The 21791-nt window shown below is 36.3% G+C and overlaps 1 protein-coding gene across 1 annotated transcript; it reads right to left on the reverse strand.

The window, feature by feature from the left end:
- Window positions 1-6813: 6813 nt before the first annotated feature.
- On the reverse strand, window positions 6814-7293 carry LOC149571786 (uncharacterized). The gene has a single exon (XM_089815729.1). The coding sequence runs from the start codon at window positions 7291-7293 to the stop codon at window positions 6814-6816; it is 480 nt and encodes a 159-aa protein (XP_089671855.1).
- Window positions 7294-21791: the final 14498 nt, after the last annotated feature.

The raw sequence follows: 21791 nt of genomic DNA on the forward strand, positions 1-21791 counted from the left end.
ATTATTTTAACAACATGTACGTGTGTGTGTGTGTGTGTGTGTGTGTGTGTGTGTGTGTTTGAGAGAGAGAGAGAGAGAGAGAGAGAGAGAGAGAGAGAGAGAGAGAGAGAGAGAGAATTAACAACAATTATTTTATTTATAAAATATTAATTTTGGGAGAATAGCATCACATTAGAATATACATTTATATGATATATTACAATGATTAATACATATTATATTTTCAATTAGTAAAAATGTTGGATATTTTGGTTATAATGATTTAATTAAAATATTAGTGCTTGTTTTATTGTTATTTGTAAAATATCTCATATTAATTATAAGTATTTAATACTTGATAAACTTTACTTATATTAAATTATAATTATCTACATGAGTAATATTAGATATATTATTTTGTAATTAAAAATTAGGAAACTTAAAATTTTGGACTACCTTTTCTTCCATGTTGAGTTGATTCTCTATTTAGACAGCCCAAACCACTTTCTTGATCTAAGTATTATTTTCTTCCTAATTTTTTAAATTTTATTTCAAACTCCAATGCCTAGGTTACACTATATCTATTACATTAGAATACACATTTATATGATAATAATAATATTTCATTAGAATATACATTTATATGACATATTACTCTGATTGAAAAATAATATGTTTTCAATTAGTAAAAATGTTGATTATTTTGGTTATAATGATTTAATTAAAATATTAGTGCTTGTTTTATTGTTATTTATAAAATATCTCATAGTAAATATAAGTATTTAATGTTTGAGAAATTTTACTTATATTAAATTATAATTATCCAAATGAGTAATACTAGATATATTATTTTATTTAAAATTGTTTTATAATTAAAAATTAGGAAACTTAAAATTTAGTCTACATTTTCTCCCATGTTTAGTTGATTCTCTACGTAGACAACCCGTGCCACTTTCTTGATCTAAGTATTATTTTCTTCCTAAAAACTTTTTATTTCAACCTTCAACGCCTAGGTTGCATTATTTCTATCACCAAGAAAAGACATTTTTAACGACCTTTCTTCCTTAATGAATGATGTTTTATTTATTGTTGGAGTTGTTTATCTTTGAAACTTTAAATTCTTGTATTTGGGGCTTGGATCTTATTAAAGACATTGGTTGAATTGCTGTTTACACTTAATTCCTATGTATTTTCTTTTTGGTATCTATCCTCTTAGATTTAGTGTCTTTTCATTTTTAGTTCCTGACAAAGGCAGGACACTATTGCATTTATTCAATTCTTTTTTTTCAATTAAATTGACTAATCACATGATATAATTTAAAAAGTTCAATAAAATTTTAAATATTTACATTTTTTCTCTATTTTCTAAGATTTAATAATTCACATTTTCACTAATCTTATTGGCCTATACTAATTTTGGCAGGGATAAAAATCAATTTCTCTCAACTAAAGTATCAAATATATGTAATGTCTTGTCATTAATGACACTTTTATGTCATGTACTAAAAACAACTATATATATTTTTACAGTTACTACATATAAACTATATTTTTTCACAACATATTAAAATATTTCATTTCATTAAAGACAAGTTTATATCATTCATTAATAACAACTTGATCTTATTACAATAGAGTTAATTAGACATTTAAAAAAAATGTTTTGACTTGCACAATTTTACAATATTAGAATTAAATATAATTAAGTTAATAAGTATCATGTATTGACATATTATTTAACTTGCAATTTTTCTAACTAAAAGAAAATAATTTATATTAATAATATCAACAAGTTTTTTTAAATACATAAATATTGTCAATTTTACACTAAATGGTCTTATATATATATATATTTGAAAAAATAGGGGTAAAAACCTTATTGAAAATTAGAACAACTGAATACAAAATATCAAAGGGCCAGATCCCCAGGAATCACCAAAGACCACAGAAAAAGCAAGAACTAAATCATCACTCCCTAATACCACTTTCATCATCTACAAGAGTCCTCTCCAGGTTTTGACGTAAGTCGTAGGGCATCTGCTCCCACTCATCAATCTTCCAGCCATCTATATTTTCTGACGCCCATTTTGCCAGACAATCGGCCGCTCTATTCCATTCCCTTAGAATATGGGCATAAGACACTGAATCCATTAAAGCACTAACTTGTAATATCTACTACACTATCATTGATAGCTGCCAACTAACATCAGAAGTCTTCCTCTCAAGAAGCATATTGACTAGGACCTGAGAGTCAGCCTCGCAAATCACCTTCCGCCACCCTAGAGCATAGGCTCGCTTCAAAGCATATAGGATAGCCAAGCGTTCCATCCTATTAATAGTCTGCATGCCTTAATTAGCCAAGAAAAGAAAAACCACTGATCCAGAAGAATCCCTTCCAATCCCACCAATCCCAGCCGAACCTGGATTACCCCTAGAAGAACCATCTATATTAATTTTCAAAAAACTAGCGGGAGGGGGCAGTCATTTCCCCATCCTTTGAACTTTTTGCTTCACATGTCTCCCTCTCCTGATGCAAGCTGAGGCCAAAGATATCCACTATATGCCAAACCTAACAACCATCTCAGCATCACCTTTCTCCAGTGGCAACACAATCTCACTCTTAGCTTCAACAGTTTCTTGGATCATTCCCATAATTCTAATCCAAACCTGTTGAATCCCCAATTTTTTCCTTGAAAGATTCTATGATTCCTTTCCAACCATACTTGCTATAACAAAAAGATAGGACCAGCATACCAAACATCATGCAAGAAGGGAGCCAAGGAGGGGGGCCTTCCTAATCTCGTCCAAAACTCTGCCAGGGAGGAGGCATGAATGCACAAGCATTTCCAAACATCCCACCAAAAATGCCATAATTGCAGGGTGAAGAAGTAGCAGAAGAATAAGTGTGAAGAATCTTCCTCCCCACCACTACAAAGAACACACCTCGAAGGGCCAGAAAAGCCCCTCTTCTGAATATTGTCCCAAGTCAAGCATCTATTCTAGACCAAAGTCTAAATAAAGCAATTGCACTTTGGCCAAGATAATTTATTCTAAACTTTCTTCCACCAATGAACCTCCCCCCTTGCAAATTGCTGAGAGAGCAACTCCTGATAACCAGAAGACACAGTGTAGGCACCCTTGGGATTAGGGGACCAGGCTAGCACATCACTATCCATAAGGGCGCTACAGTTATGACAAGAAAGAATGTAATGAAGCTCAGTGTACTCTACCTCCAACCCAAAGATAGGCTACTCCCCTGGGTTCTTCATCTTTCTTCCACCAACTGTCCTTAAAGGGAGAAGGATTTAAAGTCAGCCACCCTAGTCCATCCAACTTCACAAAACCTTTGGGATAATATACACAAATGAGGATATTGGACAACTATGGGAGGATAGCCATCCCAAGAATCATGCTCGAAATGTGCCTCTAACCCACTCTTACAGATCTAGAATAGGCCTCCCTTTATGAATGTAGCCCCTTTCTTGAGGGTAGTCCAGATCATCGAGTCTTTCCTTGTCAAGCTATACTGAGGGATATCTTTTTGGGGGATCCTAAAAAAGTACTTATGAGACAAAATTCTTGCGCACACTCGTTCCTGTTCCACACCATCGCCAATATAATTTAGCTACTAGAGCAGTACCAGATAGCAATGATTTTTTTGGGCTACAAACAACCTCCCACTTAATAAGGCTCCACTTAGTTGATGATAAATTACTAGCCCATAAAAATTGTCTTGCTAAGGAATCAAGGTCCCTAACAAAGCTCATCGGTGCCACTTGAATCATACACCTATAGAGAGGAAGAGCCTGCACCATAGATTGAAGTAGCTAGACCCAACTAGCAAAGGATAGCCAACGATGGGTCCAATGATTCACTTTGTCATGAAACTTATCCAAAGTACATTGCCATGATTCCCTAGACTGCCAGCCAACTAAGATAGGGATCCCAAGGTATAGCAATGGAAGGATCCCAATTTGGAACTGAAGAATATGAGCAACTCTCTGCTGAATAAAGTGGAGTATTGAAGAAAAAAATGGAAGACTTGCCCTCGTTAATTAGCTATCCTGAAGCAACAAGATAAACATCCAACACTTGGTGCATATTAGAAGCCTCCCTAATGGTAGCCATGCCTATCAAAGTCATATCATCCACAAACTATAGGTAAGATTGTATAGGAAGATCCCCTCCCCATTGCCAACCTTGAACGAAGCCCCCTTCAACATTCCTTTTAATCAACCATCCCAAACCTTCCACCAAAAGAAGAAATAGTTAAGGAGATAGAGGGTTGTCTTTCCGCAAACCACGAGAGGCCCCAAAGAGATTGAATGCTTCCCATTGATCAAAACTGAGAAAGAAGTCGAATTCACACAACTCAACCTAGCGAATCCATTCCTCCTCAAAACCAAAGGCACCCAAAACCTTCTAGAGGAAGGACCAATGAACTCTGTCATAAGCCTTGGCAATGTCCAACTTGATGAACATAGCCTTGTCTTTGGAATTGGCAATGGAATAAATAGTCTTAGTAGCCACGACCACCCCATCCAAAATTTGGCGGCCCTCCACAAAGCCACTTTGTTCTTCAGATATTAGCAATGTAAACCACTTTTTTAACCTTTCAGCAATCAACTTAGATATAATTTTATAAGTTACATTGCAAAGAGAAATAGGGCGAAATTGATTTAGTCGATCAACCTTCTCCCCCTTGGGAATGAGAGCAAGAAAGGTAGAGTTCAGGGCACAGATCATTTGCTTATTCTTCTGGGACTCTTGAACAATTGCCAATAAATCTAATTTGATAATGTCCCATAATTTCTGGAAGAATTCAATCGGGAAGCCATCTGGACCAGGAGACTTTCCTTTTTTCATCTAGAAAACAATATACTCTGACTCCCCCAAAGATATGACACTCACAAGATGCTCTTTCATTTCCATAGAGACTAAAGACAGAATACAAGAGAGGACTTGAGCCTCTACAACTGAGTCCCCCTGCGATTCTTCCCTAAATAAAGAAGCAAAATACTGCATATAGATTCATTTGAGATATCATGAGTAGAAGAAATAACCTCCCCCCTGTCAGTCACCAAAGATGATATAGAATTACCATATTGTCTAGCTTTCACTAAATTGAAGAAGAAAGCAATATTCTTATCCCCTCTTGAAGCCACTCAATCCGAGCTTTCTGTTTCCAAAAGATTTCCTCTCTTAGCTCCCATTCCTCCAATATTTTTAGAGCCCTGGCTTCCTTCCGCAACAAATACTCTGACACCCCATCCTCCCTAATCAACCTAGTAATATTATTCAACTCCACTTGAGCCTCATTTTTCGCTTGGTAAATGTTCCCGAAGCATTGGCAGTTCCATTGTTTGAGCTGATACTTAACATACTGGAGGAGCTTAGCAAAAATATACATTGCTATCCCAAAAGTAGGCCTACCATCCTTCCACCACTCAGATACACATCGATAAAGGTCTGTGTCCCTGAGCCACATGAGCTGAAACTTGAAAGGTGGCTTCTGAGGCAAATGGGCTAAAGAAATGACAAGCTTTATGGGCCAATGATCTGAACCTCTCCAATCTAATATCTCAGAACTAGAAGACCACAATCCACCCACCTAAAAATAGGAAATCATGAAGCGGTCTAATCATTCCATAATGCACCTGTCACCCACCCTTCTATTGCTCCAAGTGAATTGACCATTGCTAGGCTTTATATCCACAAGATTGAGTGCTGAAATATTATCTCAGAGCAAGACAAAAGAAGGCTCCAATCGTGCATTACCTCCCCATTTTTTAGTTAAATCAAGAATAGCATTAAAGTCTCCAACAATAATCCATGGCATGTAAGGAAACAAGCTACGAACCAAATGAATATTATTCCATACAAGAAACTTGCCTTGGAACTCAATAGGAGCATTGACATTGGAAAAAAAAGACAGATTCTCCTGATTCAATGCACAAAGAAACCATGGATAAGGAGGACTTAAAGGAAATCCATGACACTGGTTGGATCTTTTGTGGGTTCCAAAGACATGCCACACCCCCCGAAGATCCTTGAGCTCCAATGCACTGGCATTGACCATTCCTCCACAATTTAGGTGCCATACTCATCCCATAGAAACCTTAGTCTCCTGAAGAAAAAGAACATAAAAAGAATGACTTCTAACTAATTCCCAAACAACTTTTTGTCTAGGATTGCTGTTCAAGCTCCTTACATTCCAAGAAATAATGATCATTTCAAAGGAGTCAAAAAGTGGGAATCCAAGGTCTTAAGAGATCCTGACTCCACCAAAGTTTCCTCTATCATCTTAATCTTCTCCAAGTCCTTCTTTCGTCCCATTTTAACACTTTTCTCTGAAAACCCCTTCTTACCATCCTTTTGTAGAGTGCCCAAATGATGAGAATATTTACCTCACTTATTTGTATATGAAACTGTAGTCCTTGCAGGAAGAGCAGTGTCCTCCACTCCTTGTCCCAAATCAACATTTGGCCCTAAAATCATCTGAGCCCCAGTTTGCCCATCCATGACCATAGGCATAGCAGATTCCACATGAGAAGCAGAAGGAGGAATGGGAGAACAAATCTCTAGTCCAGAATTTGCCACTAGTTGTTCTACATTAATTAATCTAGGATTAACTTCTTGCTGACCCAATTTGTCCAAAACCTCAAACTTGTTAAAAGTATCCTCATCCTGTCTCTCCATTAGAGTCTTCTTTTGACCTCTATTTTGATTTTAAGCCTTAACCTCAACAAAACCCTCAGCATACTTGCCCTCACCAACAACAAGCTTCTTCCCTTTATCAACACTAGGCATGTTACGAGGAGGAGGCGAAGGTTACTACTCCACTGACTTGGCCTTCAGGCATCTTCGCAACAGGTGGCCATATTCGTGACAAAGGCGACACCGAAAAGGAGGGGTCTCACAATCTGGTTGTTGCACCCAAGAATGTGAGCCCACACACATTTCCACCACATTTGGCAATGGTCTACTCAAATCAATTTCCACACAAATTCGGGTAAAAGTCATTACTTTCTTACCTAAGGTTTGTGTTGAAGACCCCATTGGCTTTCCTAGCATCGATGCAAGCATATGAAGAACATCCTCTCTACAACATTCTATTAGAAATTTGGGTAATAGAACCCACATCAGAACCCGATTTGGAAGATCCTCAGAAGGATTAAATCCTGCATGCCATGGTTTGACAAATAGCCCAACTCGATTATAAAAATAGGGCCTGCCCTCAAAAACCCTATTCTGATCAGCCAGGCAAATAAATGTAACCATGAAAAAGTTATTTGCAAGAAACATGACCTCCATTTTGCCCTTTGGTTCCCAAACTCTTCGAGCCCAATTCTCTAGAAATTGAAGAGAAACTCTTAATCCCAAAAACTTGCAATACAATGAATGGTTAGAGTAGTATTCAACATCTTTAGCGATCATTTCAAAAGGGATTACCAGTTTGGTCTTTCTTTGTAGTGCTCGAGCCAACCATTAATCTTTGTGATCCGAGATCCCCCAGGCGAGCTTGAATCTGTAGCACCTATATTCTAAGAAAATAGGGCATTTTCAAAAACCCTTGCCTCTTGTCTTGATATATTCAACTCCACTGTATCATGCAAACCTACAATAGGAATTGCCCTAGGAGGCTCACCCTTAGCAATACCCACACCTAGCCTTGGTCAATCCACTGAAATGGGATCTGACCAGGCACCCCCACAAACCCAAACAACTTTCACTTAAACACAACGACCACACTAAACAGGCAACCTAGTGCCTTTGACAGCAAATGCTACAACCCCCTCCCCACACAAACAAATAACCTCCCTCCATGCGCAATCCCAAACATGATGAATACAAGCTAGGGCACGACTGCCCTAGCTTGACAACAATTTGCAGACGTGCGACATCCTCCTAACTCGTCATTTTATATATTTTTCACAATTAGCTTATTTTTATAATTTATATAAAGAAATTGTTAAAAAGATTTCAAATTAGTGATGTTACATTGATATGTTACCTATTACAACAATAAGATGGTTTTTTAAAGATATGCTCAAAACTAGCTTAACATATTTTTATCACAATCCAACCCACAAATATTATTTAAAGCATAAACTCAACAAAAAATTTGAAAATGGGAGAATACTTTCAACATTAGTGCATGTACAACTTGTTTAAATGACATATTTCTTAGAAGCCCCCTCTACAAGTTGCAATTTTGTTGGAAATAACAATGGGAAAGTAAGTTTTGAGAGGCTAAGGGTAGGGGGAATCATCACTTAAAATTTTTGGCTCTAAAACATATCACCAACATCCATCTCATAACTTAAACACATAACCTAAAATAACTTAACATGCATCACATCCATTACATAAAGTAAATAACACATAACATAATAAATTGGTTACCCATAAACCCTCCAATGAGAAGATAAAACTAAGATGGGGATGATAACCACAAATCTTTACTACTGCAATTGTAAAGTATGGCCAATTATGACTACAAAGTGTTTGATCATAAACTATGATCTACCCTATGAGGGGCTTGCCTTGTTAAAGGCTTTCAAAGACTATTAGGTCTCACCTTGCTAAAGGATTTTAACTCACAATTATGTAAGCACTCAATTAAGAGATTTACAATAGCTTTCTAGGACTACATTAAGAGATTTACTCTGCATCACCTAATAGAATGATTCAACACCTGATCTTCGGTTAGCATCTTTTTGCTTGATATTAGATCTCCTCTTTACTGATTGTATCTTGATCCTTCTAATCAGATCTATCCTTTATAATCCTCTCATTGCTTGTCTCTAATCCTCTATACTGATTCTGCTTTGCATAACTTTGTCGTAGCCATCATAGCTGCCATGAATGTTCTCTCAACACTTAGCATTTGTCTCCTCGCACAATGATTAAACATCTTAGGGTTTTACCTCCTCAAATAGGCAGTGGTGGAGATGGATTAGGTTAGAATCAATGACTATGGTTGATCATTATTGCGACTTTAACCTTCCCTTAATTTGATTGGTTGCATGTATTGCATAGGGATTTGTAATATGACTCCATACTTATCTCTTATAATCATAAATAAATGATTATGTCGGCCAAAAATGGGTTACATAGGAGTTGTGTCATAACAAACAATTATGCCAAAAATTGTTCACTCAACATCCAAAAGCCCTGATGCTCGACCTTCATTGTGCTCTGAATGCTGTAACTCAACTTCTGTAGAATTTGACACTAGAATCACTCGATATGTATAGGTTGGTCGACACTTGAGTGACTCAACACATACTATCTACTCAACACTGACTATTCATATTACTTGGTATATATTGTCTAGAAACTAATGCCCGACATACTTTGATCACTGGGCTTGCACTGATTGCTTGGCTCGCTTCCATCACTTGGCATGCACTATGCAATGTAATTTTGCTAGATAATGACTAAGTGTTTTGTCACTACCTTGTCAAAACCAAAATGAGATCAACAATCTCCCCCTTTGACATGAGTGGAAAAAACACTTTTTCATGGCATATACATCCTTATTTTGTGCATAAGTCAAACAATGTATATTCACTATAATTTTCATTTGTATAAAAAATGCTATCTATCCTCCATACCTGATTACTTCCCTTGAGTAAGTACTTCATTTTAATTTTGCTACTATTGCTCCTACTAAGTAGATATCTGTCTTGACAAACATTTTTCTCCAAAATTTTCATAATCCCCCTTTTGACACTTATGTCAATTGGTTGTACACTTATAGTGCGTTTGTCCAAAAATGGCCTTCATGTATAGAAAGATGAGAATCTTTCTTCATCAATGTCTCTGCATAGGCTAGTTCTTTGTGTAATACTTCCATGTGAGGCGTCAGCATGGACTAGATATTGATCAGAGTAGATCTAAGATTTGCATCTTGTGCTTGTAGCTCAACAAGCCTACTCTGAGATAACAGTAACCTTTGAAAATGTAAGTGACTATTACTTGGAGATTGTTGCAGTGTGTCACCTATGAATTGCAAATCTCCCTGCAATTGGTCAATAGCCCATTGAGTCTCCTTAGTAAATATCTCAACATTGCATAGCTTTGTGTATAGAGAGAAAATGTTCTCTAACACCTTCTTTACATTTTCCAATTCAGTTGCTAGATCAACTTGTCTAAGTGCAATAGCACTATATATCTTCTCCAAAACCTTGGTATGAAACTTCCTTTCAACACATTCTAATAATTTGATATTTGTGTCTAGGTTTGCATCCTGAATCTTGTCCACAATTTTGACAAGTTGCTCTATAATAGGCTTATCTTCATTTATTTCTAGGAGGCTAAAAGCATCAATGAATATGTCTTTGATTTTATGAAAAACTTGCTTTTGCTTATGTTCCCTCAAGATTTCTTACCTCTTCTTCCTTTGTTGAGCATCTTGGAGAATACTCATTTCTTCAATAGTGATCGTATTCAAATCAAACTTTGGTAGCTTAATCATTTGATGCAATGCTAATCTAGATGTACCCCAAAATGAGGTGATCCAGAAACCAACAAACATATACACACCAAAAAATGAACAAGAGGAATGAGATTTAGATCTATAGAGACAATATTTCATATATTTGAATCAAGAAGTTTATATCCAACATGCCCAATTGTATAACCTTCTGGGTTACAACCATTACAAATAAGAATCCATCTTTCAAAAAAGAATAGATCTCTAGACTCAAATGTGAGCTTCTATCTTCAAGCTACTCCATGCTAAGACTCCTCAACTAGAATGACTTCTTCATGAATCTCAAAATTATTACTAAGACTCTACCCAAGACCCCTTTAAATACTTGCATGACCACAAGTTGACCTATTACAAATTACCAACTAAATAAACCCTTATATTAAATGCATAACCAAGGCACAAGTTGGCTCTGAAAAAATATTAAATACCCATCATGAAATTAAATACGTGTTAGGTTGGCCCAAACCAAAAACATACACAAAAAACTAATACTAGCACTTGACACATACAAGAAAACTCGACACCAATAGGAACACTTGACACATGAAGGAACACTCCGCTAATGTTGGATAACTCAGCACACATTGAAGAACTCGACACACACTATAGAACTTGGCACACATTACAGAGCAAGATGGGATAACACATTAACCTAAGGGTTAACATGATGTCAAAAAACTTCAACTTGATAATGACTGAAAATTTATTGGCACTCGACAATTGCTGTAACTTGGCAGCAACCAACAGAATCAGTGGGATAACATGACGACCAAAATGCTCCTGCATCAAATTACTGTGGTAAATAGATAAGACCTTAGATGCTCCTACATCATCACCTCATCTAAGCTTACATCATCAAATGATGTAACATCAACACTCTTAGATGTGCTGGAACTTGGCCTAGATATTTGCAATGGGGTGTCTTGTGTACTCGGCCTCTAAAGAGTTTGACTATTGAGAGGAGATGTAGAAGCTGGTAAGGTGACTAGTGTCTATATGGAAATTCGGTCCTTAGTTACGACAATCAACTTTTTCTCTTCAGTCTTTTCTCCTTGCTGAACTTCACCCTATGATGGTGGAGTCAGTATAGGACTGGCTTCCTAACCCTTGTTCTCTTTTGTTCCTTCATTGTCAACAATCACTATGGCTAGTAAACTTGAACTTTTTAGGCTTGGCATTGATATACCTGTAGGTTGTGCTTTTGCCTCTTTCATCTAAATGACAATTGTTGGCATTGTAGATGGTGTCTTTAGTTTAACATCTTCCTATTCAAGGTTTACACTTGGATCTATATGTAGATCTTGTGATTCCTTTTCCTTTACCTCTATAGGTTGTGGGGGCACATTTGGTGTAACTTGTTGCTCCTCTCCTACAGATGGAACTTCTTCCTTTTGAATCTCATCCACTCTCACCAATATTGGATTACTACATAAAATTGATGCATTGGTAGAGTCTTGTACTATTTTCTTCAAACAATCCTTAGTTAAAGGACTTACATTCTGAGATGTAGTATCATGAACATCCTTGATGCTCACCTAGTCTTGTAGACTCTCTTGGTCATCATGTGGGGGACTAGAACTTGACACCTATATATCCTGTACATCCTGTTGCTCTTCTCTAGCTGTGGCTTCCTCTGTCGTTCCTTTAGTTCCCTCCACAATCCCTTCCTTGATTTTGTTCACTTTATCATTATTTTCTAGTACTTTCTCACCTTTCTCTATTATTGCTTTAGTGGATAACCCATAAATAGATTTCCAAATTGATGTACTCTTGGTTATCACATCTTCTATTTTCTTCTTGAGTATCTATAATGCTTTATATTCAAGAGAAAATTTTCCTTTGTGCTTTTCTATTTTCATTAGCAATCATCTAGTTATCTAATTCAGGCACCACTTGGGCTAAAGTGGTTTCCCTAACTTTTCTTTCAGTAGTTAAATTGAATTGCCACTTTTTCTCAACTCTTTCATATAAACTCTTTGGTAATGAGTTGGAAATCTCTAGAGGGGTGGTCTTAAAAGTTACCATCATGTCATATATGACCTCCTTTATATTATTTTTCTCTACACTTCCTATCTTATCAAATCAACATGTGTGAAACCTAACAAATCTGCATTGGTCTTAATATTTTCACACAAGTTATTAATGTCAGAAGAGGGATTGTGGCTTACCACTTTGAATTGACTCAAGTCATCAGACTCTATCTTCTTCTCATTTAAATCCTCTTGTGGCTTGTACTTCTTCCTCAATCTCTTGAAAGTATTTTGAGAAAGGTGGCTTGACTCTGCTATGATATTTTCTCTTTTGCCTTTAGTCTTTGCAACTTCTTTAGCCCATGCAGTAGCTACCCTTGTGCTTGACCTAGTTAAATATATAGCTAGCTTTTTTTGTGATTGCTTCATAGTCTTCTTAGGTTTCTCCACTTCTTGTTTCTTTCCTTTCTTATTCTTCTCAGTGGCATTAGCATCTTCACCCAAACCTTGTGTAAGTTCCAAAGGTTCTTGACCTTGTGCTTTTTCTTCTTCATCTTCTTTTTCTTCCTCACCATGTTCACCAAACTTCTCTTTCAACTTCTTTACTATCTTGTTCTTCTTTCTTATCATTGAGGCAATTTGTAAGTTTATTGTTATTCTTGGTTTAGCTTTATCATAGTCTCCAAAGGATATATCATCCTTGCCAATTCCTCAGCTAGTAAAGTTGTGACGGCTACAGAGGCTTCATCCACATTAATTTCATATTGCAAGGGTTTTAATCATCTAATCATGGGTACTATAGCTTGCACATATGTGTAATCTGCATCAACTAGGAAACACACATCACTGTAATGTTGTTCCGCTAATGATACAAGAATCCTTAATATTTGCTTCATGGATTTCTTTAAATCATCAAAATAGGTAGTCATTACTTACTCAAAATTCTCTCCAAGTTGCTCAATGAACTTTTCTATTTCCTGTGTTATTGATCTATTTGTCTTCCAAGCAACTTTACCAAAAGTGGGGAACGTGTTTTAGACATAGAAAAATATGAAAACATCAAAGAACCAAACTTACAATATGCACTTTTGGCCTTCCTAATGGCTTCTAGATTTTCTAACAATTGTTGAAGTTGCAACTGGGCTAGGTCATAAGAATGGTCTCTTTTTACAATCTTGTAATTGAGATCAACTGCCATGCAAGAAATACTATTCAGTTGGGTTGATTAAAAGAATTTGTGAGCTATCACTCTGACTACAAATACTAAAAAGGGTTCTGAAATTGTATCAATTGACATCCCTCGCTTGTTCCATATGACACATGTTTTCTTCTCAATAACCTCCTTTGCATCACTCCACATGCTCTTTGGTCTATCTAGGGTAGAGTATCTTGATACTCTATACAAAATCCTTTTTGAGATTCTGATTGGTCCATTCTCTAACCAATTTTTTTTGTCATGCATGAAAATCAACACAATTATGATCCATTTAGTTTTGAAACCTTGAGGAAAGTCTAGGGCACACATTTTCCTCCTTCAAAACTCCATTTTCACATAACTTCTAGTAGGTTTCTCTAATCTCCATGTCTCCAACTTCTCCAATCTTTCCAGTGTAGCAACATCTCACATCTTGAACCATTAAGACCTTTGGTAGTATCATGGATAATGCACTAGACAAATCTTACTTGTACACAATTTAAGGAATTGCTTGGAATGAGGGCTGTCTAACATCATCACTAATTAATTGAACATTGAAAAATTTCTTCCCCTCTTTCCTAACTATTGTAGAAGAGCTAGCTGTCATTTTGACTTCCTTAGGTTTGCAAAAAATAAAAACAATGTAACTCAACACAAGCTAAATACTTTTTAAATCTAATGAATGATGTCAAGTTGTGGTTGAATATGGTTCGCAAACACTTGAAACTCCTTTTGCAATTTTCCTTCATGCTCTTTAAACTCTGGTAAGTGAAAATGAATTAAAAATGGACTATATAACCCTTTAAATTTAGCATTAATTGCTCAATGCTTGCACAACCATAAGCTTGACTATCATAGGATTTTCAACATGCTTAGCTAATATAGCAACCTCGACACTCACTACCATATCTATATTACTCAGTAACAACTACAATTCCTTTCATGCTTGACAACAATTGCAATTCTTTCCATGCTCAACAACAACATAGAGTACAACCAAACGATAGATTTTCTCTTGGTTCTAATCACTTTGTTACATCTTAATTCATGCTAATATGTGTTAGAATATATAGTCCAATGATATATATATTGAGAGAGTTGGGGGCGGGGAGGCGGCGGTGAATCAATTATCCAACTATTAATATAAACATTTTCCGTAAAAAAATTAACCATATGAGTAATATAAACTAAAACCACAACAAGATACTCATGCACAATTAACACCATATATGTTAACAAGGGAAACCCTTGAGTAGAGGGAAAACCCTGGTGGGGATCGTACCTATTGGTGTTTGAAAATGCTGGAGGGTTTTCAATTATCCCCATGAGAATATGAAACATCTAGGGGCAACTAACTCCCATTGTCAACATATCATTTCAGACACAGGGCCAACTATAAGGCATGACCCTTCTTCTACTTTAGGCTCTGCTAAACCTAGGCGGGTAGACCTGAGATTCAATTGATACTGTACTAGTGCAAAACATATCCCTGAATCTATTTAATGCAGATAAAAACCCCTATATCTCCTAATGGCCTATGAAACAACACAGATCTACAGTAGCTAGGTGCAAACCTATGCTAGTCATAAGCTAAGTGAGGGTTAGTTCTATTATAGCTCTTCAACATAAAAAGTAAAGATTGTTTGATTAATGATGTTGATTCAACAAAGCTCCTAAAATGTAGCAACATGAATAATTGATCCTATAAATGACCAATGTCTTATCTATTGGGAAAATCCATGAATCAAATGCATACATATGAATATCTGAGACATATGTGTATCTTCAGATATCTGATCTATCCATCTAACTTGTAAATGGACATCTATGCTCAATCTGAATCTCATTCTTACATGATATCCCCATCAGTAAACCTGCAATCCTGTTGATTCTCTTAAGCATTTACATAACCTCTTGGGTTATAAGCAACAATGAACTGACATACAGCCTTAAGGAGCTGCAAATACAACCTAAACTCTTTGTTCAGAGATTGTAAAACATTGAAGATCACTAATAAGGGAGACGAGAATCAGAAAGAAACTAATGAAATTCCTGTTCCTTTGTATTAATTTCCTTGAAACCATACATTTAAAAGCATGCAATCAAAACATGAAAACACCTAACATGTCTGAACTATTTGTATTATCTTTACACTTGTTGCTCACATGAGAGAAATATGCTGAAGAATGGAGGTGGAATCACAGTTCTGGATCCAAAAAAGTGGTCTCACAGAATGACTGTAAATTTCCTATCGATAATGGTTTCATAGTCACAAAAAACTGGAACCCCTACAATAGAGAAAGAAAAGAAAGACATAGGAGAAAAGTTCATTCCCGGATCTGATCTGAACATGACATTTGTCCCTTGGGAAAACCTCCTCAACAGGTTAAAACCATCTTTCTTATCTTCTCCCTCAAACTGAAAATCAAATCTTCATTATTCTGGCTCCACAAGGCAAAAATATCTGAGATATTTTATTTAACCTCGTAACTAATTTTTGATTCTAAAGTGCATTCATGGTAAAAGTAAAAAACTAGTTACAAAGTGACTTCAAGAAGCCAATATAACCTTTCTTGTTTATTTTCTCCACATCCAGGCTTCAAAAAGTATTCAAATCTTTCCTGTAACCAACTTTGATGCTCTGTGATGACTTCTGCCCATTGTACTGAGAATGCCTCTGAAAAATGAAAATTTTCTTATAGCCTGAACTGGTGAAGACCTGTGCAAAATCTGACCCTAAATTCAGAAAATTCATCTTCTCCAGGTTCCAACGGTATATTGAAGTGCCTAATTCAGACAAAAAATGCCCCTGTTATGGCCATTTGAAAAACAAGCTCCTGGACCGAATCAGAGATTTAAAATTCAAAAATTTAAAATCTTATATAGTGTGAACTCTATAAAACTTTAAAATAATTCAAATTTTCATCATGCATTGGAACAAATTTTCTAAATTTTCACTTTGTTTTCAAACTCTCCTTATTTCTCCATTCTTGTGACGCCACATGTCAAGACCTGATAAGCTCACAACACTTGAGACATTTTAATTAATTAATATTAATTAATGTTCATCTCCATCTCTCTTTACGTTCATACATGGAATGAATATTTTATTAATATTTGAACATTTCGTAACCCCAAGATCCCTTTACTCCTCCATTTCCGCCTCTACACTCAATGTTGCCTTTTACGTCTTCACGTTTAGCTTTTCTCGTAGCCCCGTGAGCCCTTCAATTTTCATTCACGTCTTACGTTTCAACTTTTCCTTTATGCCCATATGGGCCGTGCATATCACCGAAGGTCTCAAAGATTTGGTTTACGCTCTCACGCAAGCAAATTTGCGAGCAAAGCAACGTAAGGCATTGAATTTTGTCTTACGGGCATACGTTGGGCTTCACATTTCGTAACATCGGAGGCTTTTACATTTTGATTTACGATCATACGCTAGCGTAAGACTGGAGGACCTTCAAAATGTGCTTCCTGATCTTATGCAAGCTTGGGTTCAAACTCATTGGGCGCCAAAATATATATTGGCCTTGACCCGCAGGCCCAACACTGGGCCAAGCGTTGCCTCGAAAAGGCCATTGTCTTATAGACACTATAGCTTTGTGTCTTGTTGTATTTAAGACTTTCAAAACACTCCCACACAGTGAATATGGGATAAAGCATTTGTATTGGTTTTTCTTTTTCACTCTCCTCTGCCTTCTTTCCATTGCGCGAGGCTTTTAAAACTTGCTTGCCTTCTTGTTCTGTAACATGGAAGTCTCTAGAGACTCTATAACAATCCGATAGTCCAATATGATGGTTCCCAAAAAAAGCACACTAACCATCAGCCTGTTTGCTCGGTCCAAATTTATTCATCCGCCCCTCCCGTGTCACTGGCTTCCAGCCAAATGTGCTAAACCTCAGATCCTCTGTATAACAATCCTAACATTGCAAAACCACATTGCACCCTGACAGAAGGGAATAGGACGATATGCTGGTGTTGACAACAATCACCATGAAAGATCTTCTAGTTACGATTTCATCTTCTCCTTGTTTCTTTCAAGATATATATGTTTTGTGACACCTCATTTGATCAGAACATATGATCTTGCAGCGGTTTCTTCTTAATGTGCTATGGGTTTTTTAAATTAGGGGGTTGCTGGGTGTTGACTACATAACGTCTTCTTGTTCTTGGCGTGCTCTTTTTTATGAGTTCTGCCTGCTTCCTTTCTTATCTGTGCTAACTTCCCAACCAGCATTACATGTGGGCTTTGCCTGTGCATCTTCTCATGGCGTGGAGGCTTTTTTTAGCCAAGGGTCTACTTTATATAAAGGCTCTTCTATTATGCATTGAGCTCCTCTGGTATTATGAACGCGTGGGTGTCTTTTTCTGGCCTATAAGCTCTCTTTTCATGCTTTGATTGGAGAAAAAATTTGTCTCCACTTGGTTGCTCTTTCTATTTGCATGGGATGGCTTTGTTTTCAATTTAGACACCTTTAGAAGTTGCTCCTTGTCTTCAAATATTTTCCTCTTTTGTTCTATGCGTAGGTTGGCATGTTTAATGCAACTCTAGTGAATGACTACTTGCATTCTTTATGTGAACCATGGAGGATACCATGACTGAGAAGCCATCCTCACTTTGTTTAGAAACATCAATGAAAACTAATGATCGTGAAGCTCTCTTTTTCTTATGTGAGATATTATGTTTGTCATTATTGCAGTGACTCCATGATCTTCCAATGATACTCTGAACCAGAGCTGATGAAGCCATGCCAGACTTAACAAATTTGAATGTCATCTCTTTAAGAATTTCCAAATGCAAGCCTCTTCTTGATGTTCCCATTTACATGATCAAGATAACTTCATGATTCAATGAAAATCTGGCTCATCTGATGGAATCAGTCGGACCCCAAAGTGGGTCTGGCTAAAAAAATTTCGTTTTCGGACACCTAAGCTGGAAAATTGATCATTTGAACATCTAATATTGATTGCAAATGAATTTGAGCACAAACTAATCTTTAAAACTCATTTTCACCTCTTCTTACAAACTGTCAATTTCATGCTAGGAGGTCTTTTGACTGGCCTTAAAAATTGACCCGAACAACTGACCAGGCCCTGAAATTGAAGATACTGAATCTCTGCTTCTCATTCTTGCATCTTGTCAAATCTCTAATCATGATGAATTTGGGGTCAAAAGATATTCATTGTCAAAGTTGACCTCTCAGAATCACCTGCAGATAAACAAGTCAGAAAACACTAAACTAGGTTTAGAATCAGCTTCAAAAACTGGGTTAACTGACACTTGGAAGGACGAAAAATGGGGTACTAGTATTTTTCCATGAGGAATGTTTGATTCTATAGTTTCAGCTCATGACGAATAACAGGATGTAAATGGTAGACGTTCAAAGTAGGCTACTCATAATTACTGACTAGCAACAATGTTTGAAAAGCGATTTTTGCAAATGGAATGACCCTAGTAAAGTTTGAAGACGGATTCATCAAGGCTTAAAAATTGACACACTTATAATATTTTTAGAGTAGAACACAGTGGAACAAACCATTCGATCTAGACAATCATGGATCTCAAGTTATAACATCTCGAACAGGGCTGCTAATCCATCTGCAAATACTGACACCAGTAAAACTTTAGAAATTCCATTTGGAATCACATTTGAAAACTGATCAAACGGATTCTTCAAGAGCTTAAAATTAAAACATGACAAGTATCTAACATCTAAAATGCAACAAAAAAGGAATTTCAACAATTGGGTCAACTGGTCAAAAGTTATAACTCATCAAACAGGGCTTCCTAGAAATGTGTGCAAAATGCATCAGCATGAAAATAGTAAACTACCAACTTTGAGAGATTCAAAACCTAGTCAAACAGACTTGAAATGACTTGAAATCTGAAACATAGGTTCTCGGGTATGGACACTAGATATCCCCAAAGTGGTGAGTCATGCCACAATTCTAGGTGTAAGATATTCAATAGAAAACACAACCTCCCGTCGCTGTTTGAAACTTATGGTAAAATGCAGATTTGAATTTGCTTCAAAACAAGAATTCGCCAAGCAACTCAGAATGATGATTTATCTTCATGGAACAGGTAAATGGGCTGAATAGAAGGTGTTAGAAACATTGAACACCTTTTAGGCTTTAGACTGGCAGTCGGGTACATAGGCATCAGAAAGCTTTCATAGGGCTTGATTTCTCAACAGTGTTTGAAATCAGGGCTGCAATTTTGAGCACCAACAGTACCCACAAGATAATGTACTAATATAAATATTTCTTGTTAGAGGATATACCCTATTAGGAGTATGTTACAACATTTAGTACATATGAGTCCCTGTTAGGAGACTATGAATCACTGTAAGGAGATCCCAACCCTATTAGGAGTTATACCAACCTTGTTAGGAGTTGTGGAAGACAACTAGACCCACTCTAAACAGTTATGAGGTTAAGACCAATGAACCCACTGTCCAAATGATCTCTGTATTATTCCTTGCAAAATAAAAGAACTAAAGTGTACTTCCTCCCTCTATCTCTACATCTATCTTGTCAACAGACTTTTGCTTCTTCAGATCTTGTAACCAGATCTCATACTATGCATCCAATAATCCCTTGGATTTCTTACATGCATTTAGTGAGCATTCTACTCCTTTTTGCACTTTGCAACTTTACTTCACACTCTGCTTGATATTCTCTTCCAGATCCTCACACTCCAGATTACAACTAAGGAAAATATCTTTCCTTTATACTGTATCTTCATAATAATTCTTTGAGTTTGTCTTGAGGCTTTCCCAATTAATGAAAATAAGATGATTAATTAATTCATAATTACAATAGAATTGTCGGCTCATAATATATACAAAACTTTACATTTGCGATACTAGGTCTTGTGCACTCACTGACATCACCACCACACAACTCTCTTCATTACATCTTAGATGAAAGATAGTGATCAATCATCAGAGCACTACTTTCCAATGCTCTATTTCTACACCGCTCTTGGTAAATTAGGTGTAACTTCTTTACACTATCAACTTAGACTTTGTGCACTTAACCATGTCATTTGGAAAACCTTTGGAACATGTTCTTAATTCCACATCACCTATACCTTCCATAGTTACTATGTAATATAAGATCTCTAACTGCTATTCTTCCAGTCTCTAACAGAAACACTGCTATGTTGATATCAATGACAAATACAATCATGAATGCAACATATCAATACTCTCCAATGCTTGGGATACTCCCCCAATGTAGTATCATCAATGTTCATTCTAATAATATCCCCCTTTTGAAATTATGACAACATAGATGAAAAACATCTATGTTCCAAGAATATCAAACTATATTTTGTTGTTGTTGTTGCTATCATCTTCTCAAATCCTCTTCATCAATCATATGTAAATCATCTCTCTTGATAGACATCAATTATTCACTTCACACTAAGAAGCTCACAATACATGAGATGCACATCAGGTGCATACTCTTGCCTCTTACACAAATCTTTCTAAATATTCCTCGAGAGATAAAACCTCTCTAACTCTTCCTTAAGAGATAACACTTCTCCTCCATTATTCAGGATATGTTTTTCATGTACATTCTCTACCCCATTGAGGTCAATGTCAAAGGTCTCAAAACATATACAAAATACCAATTATTTCCAATTGTTACAGTCTCTTCTTCAACTCTTCAATTATCTCAAGTGTCCAAAGGCAATATTTAATACCAAAAACCAAATACCAAGAGTCCTCAATGACTCAGTACATACTAGATACTCCCCCATACAATAAGTATTAACATTCAGTATAGTCTAATCATAGTGCTCTATACCACTAGACTAATTCACTCCTTGCATCTTTTTCTTAGAGGTAGGGAGGGGCATAACCCCAAGCATACCTCTCAGCTAATCAAAAGTATCTTTAGGGAAAGGCTTTGTAAAGATGTTTGCAATCTAATCTTTAGTACTTACATTCTCCAATCTTATTTCCTTCTATGCTGCCTTTTCCCTCAAAACATGATACTTGATAGATATATGCTTTGTCTTAGAATGCAATACAAGATTCTTAGACATACTCACTATACTTGTGTTATCACAATAAATGATAACAGGTTCTGTAAACTCAGTTCCAATATCTTTCAATATTTGCTTCATCT

The sequence above is a fragment of the Cupressus sempervirens genome, chromosome 2 (genome assembly GCF_028749045.1).
Source record: "Cupressus sempervirens isolate cs-2001-9-10 chromosome 2, ASM2874904v1, whole genome shotgun sequence".
NCBI classification, from domain to species: Eukaryota; Viridiplantae; Streptophyta; class Pinopsida; order Cupressales; family Cupressaceae; genus Cupressus; species Cupressus sempervirens.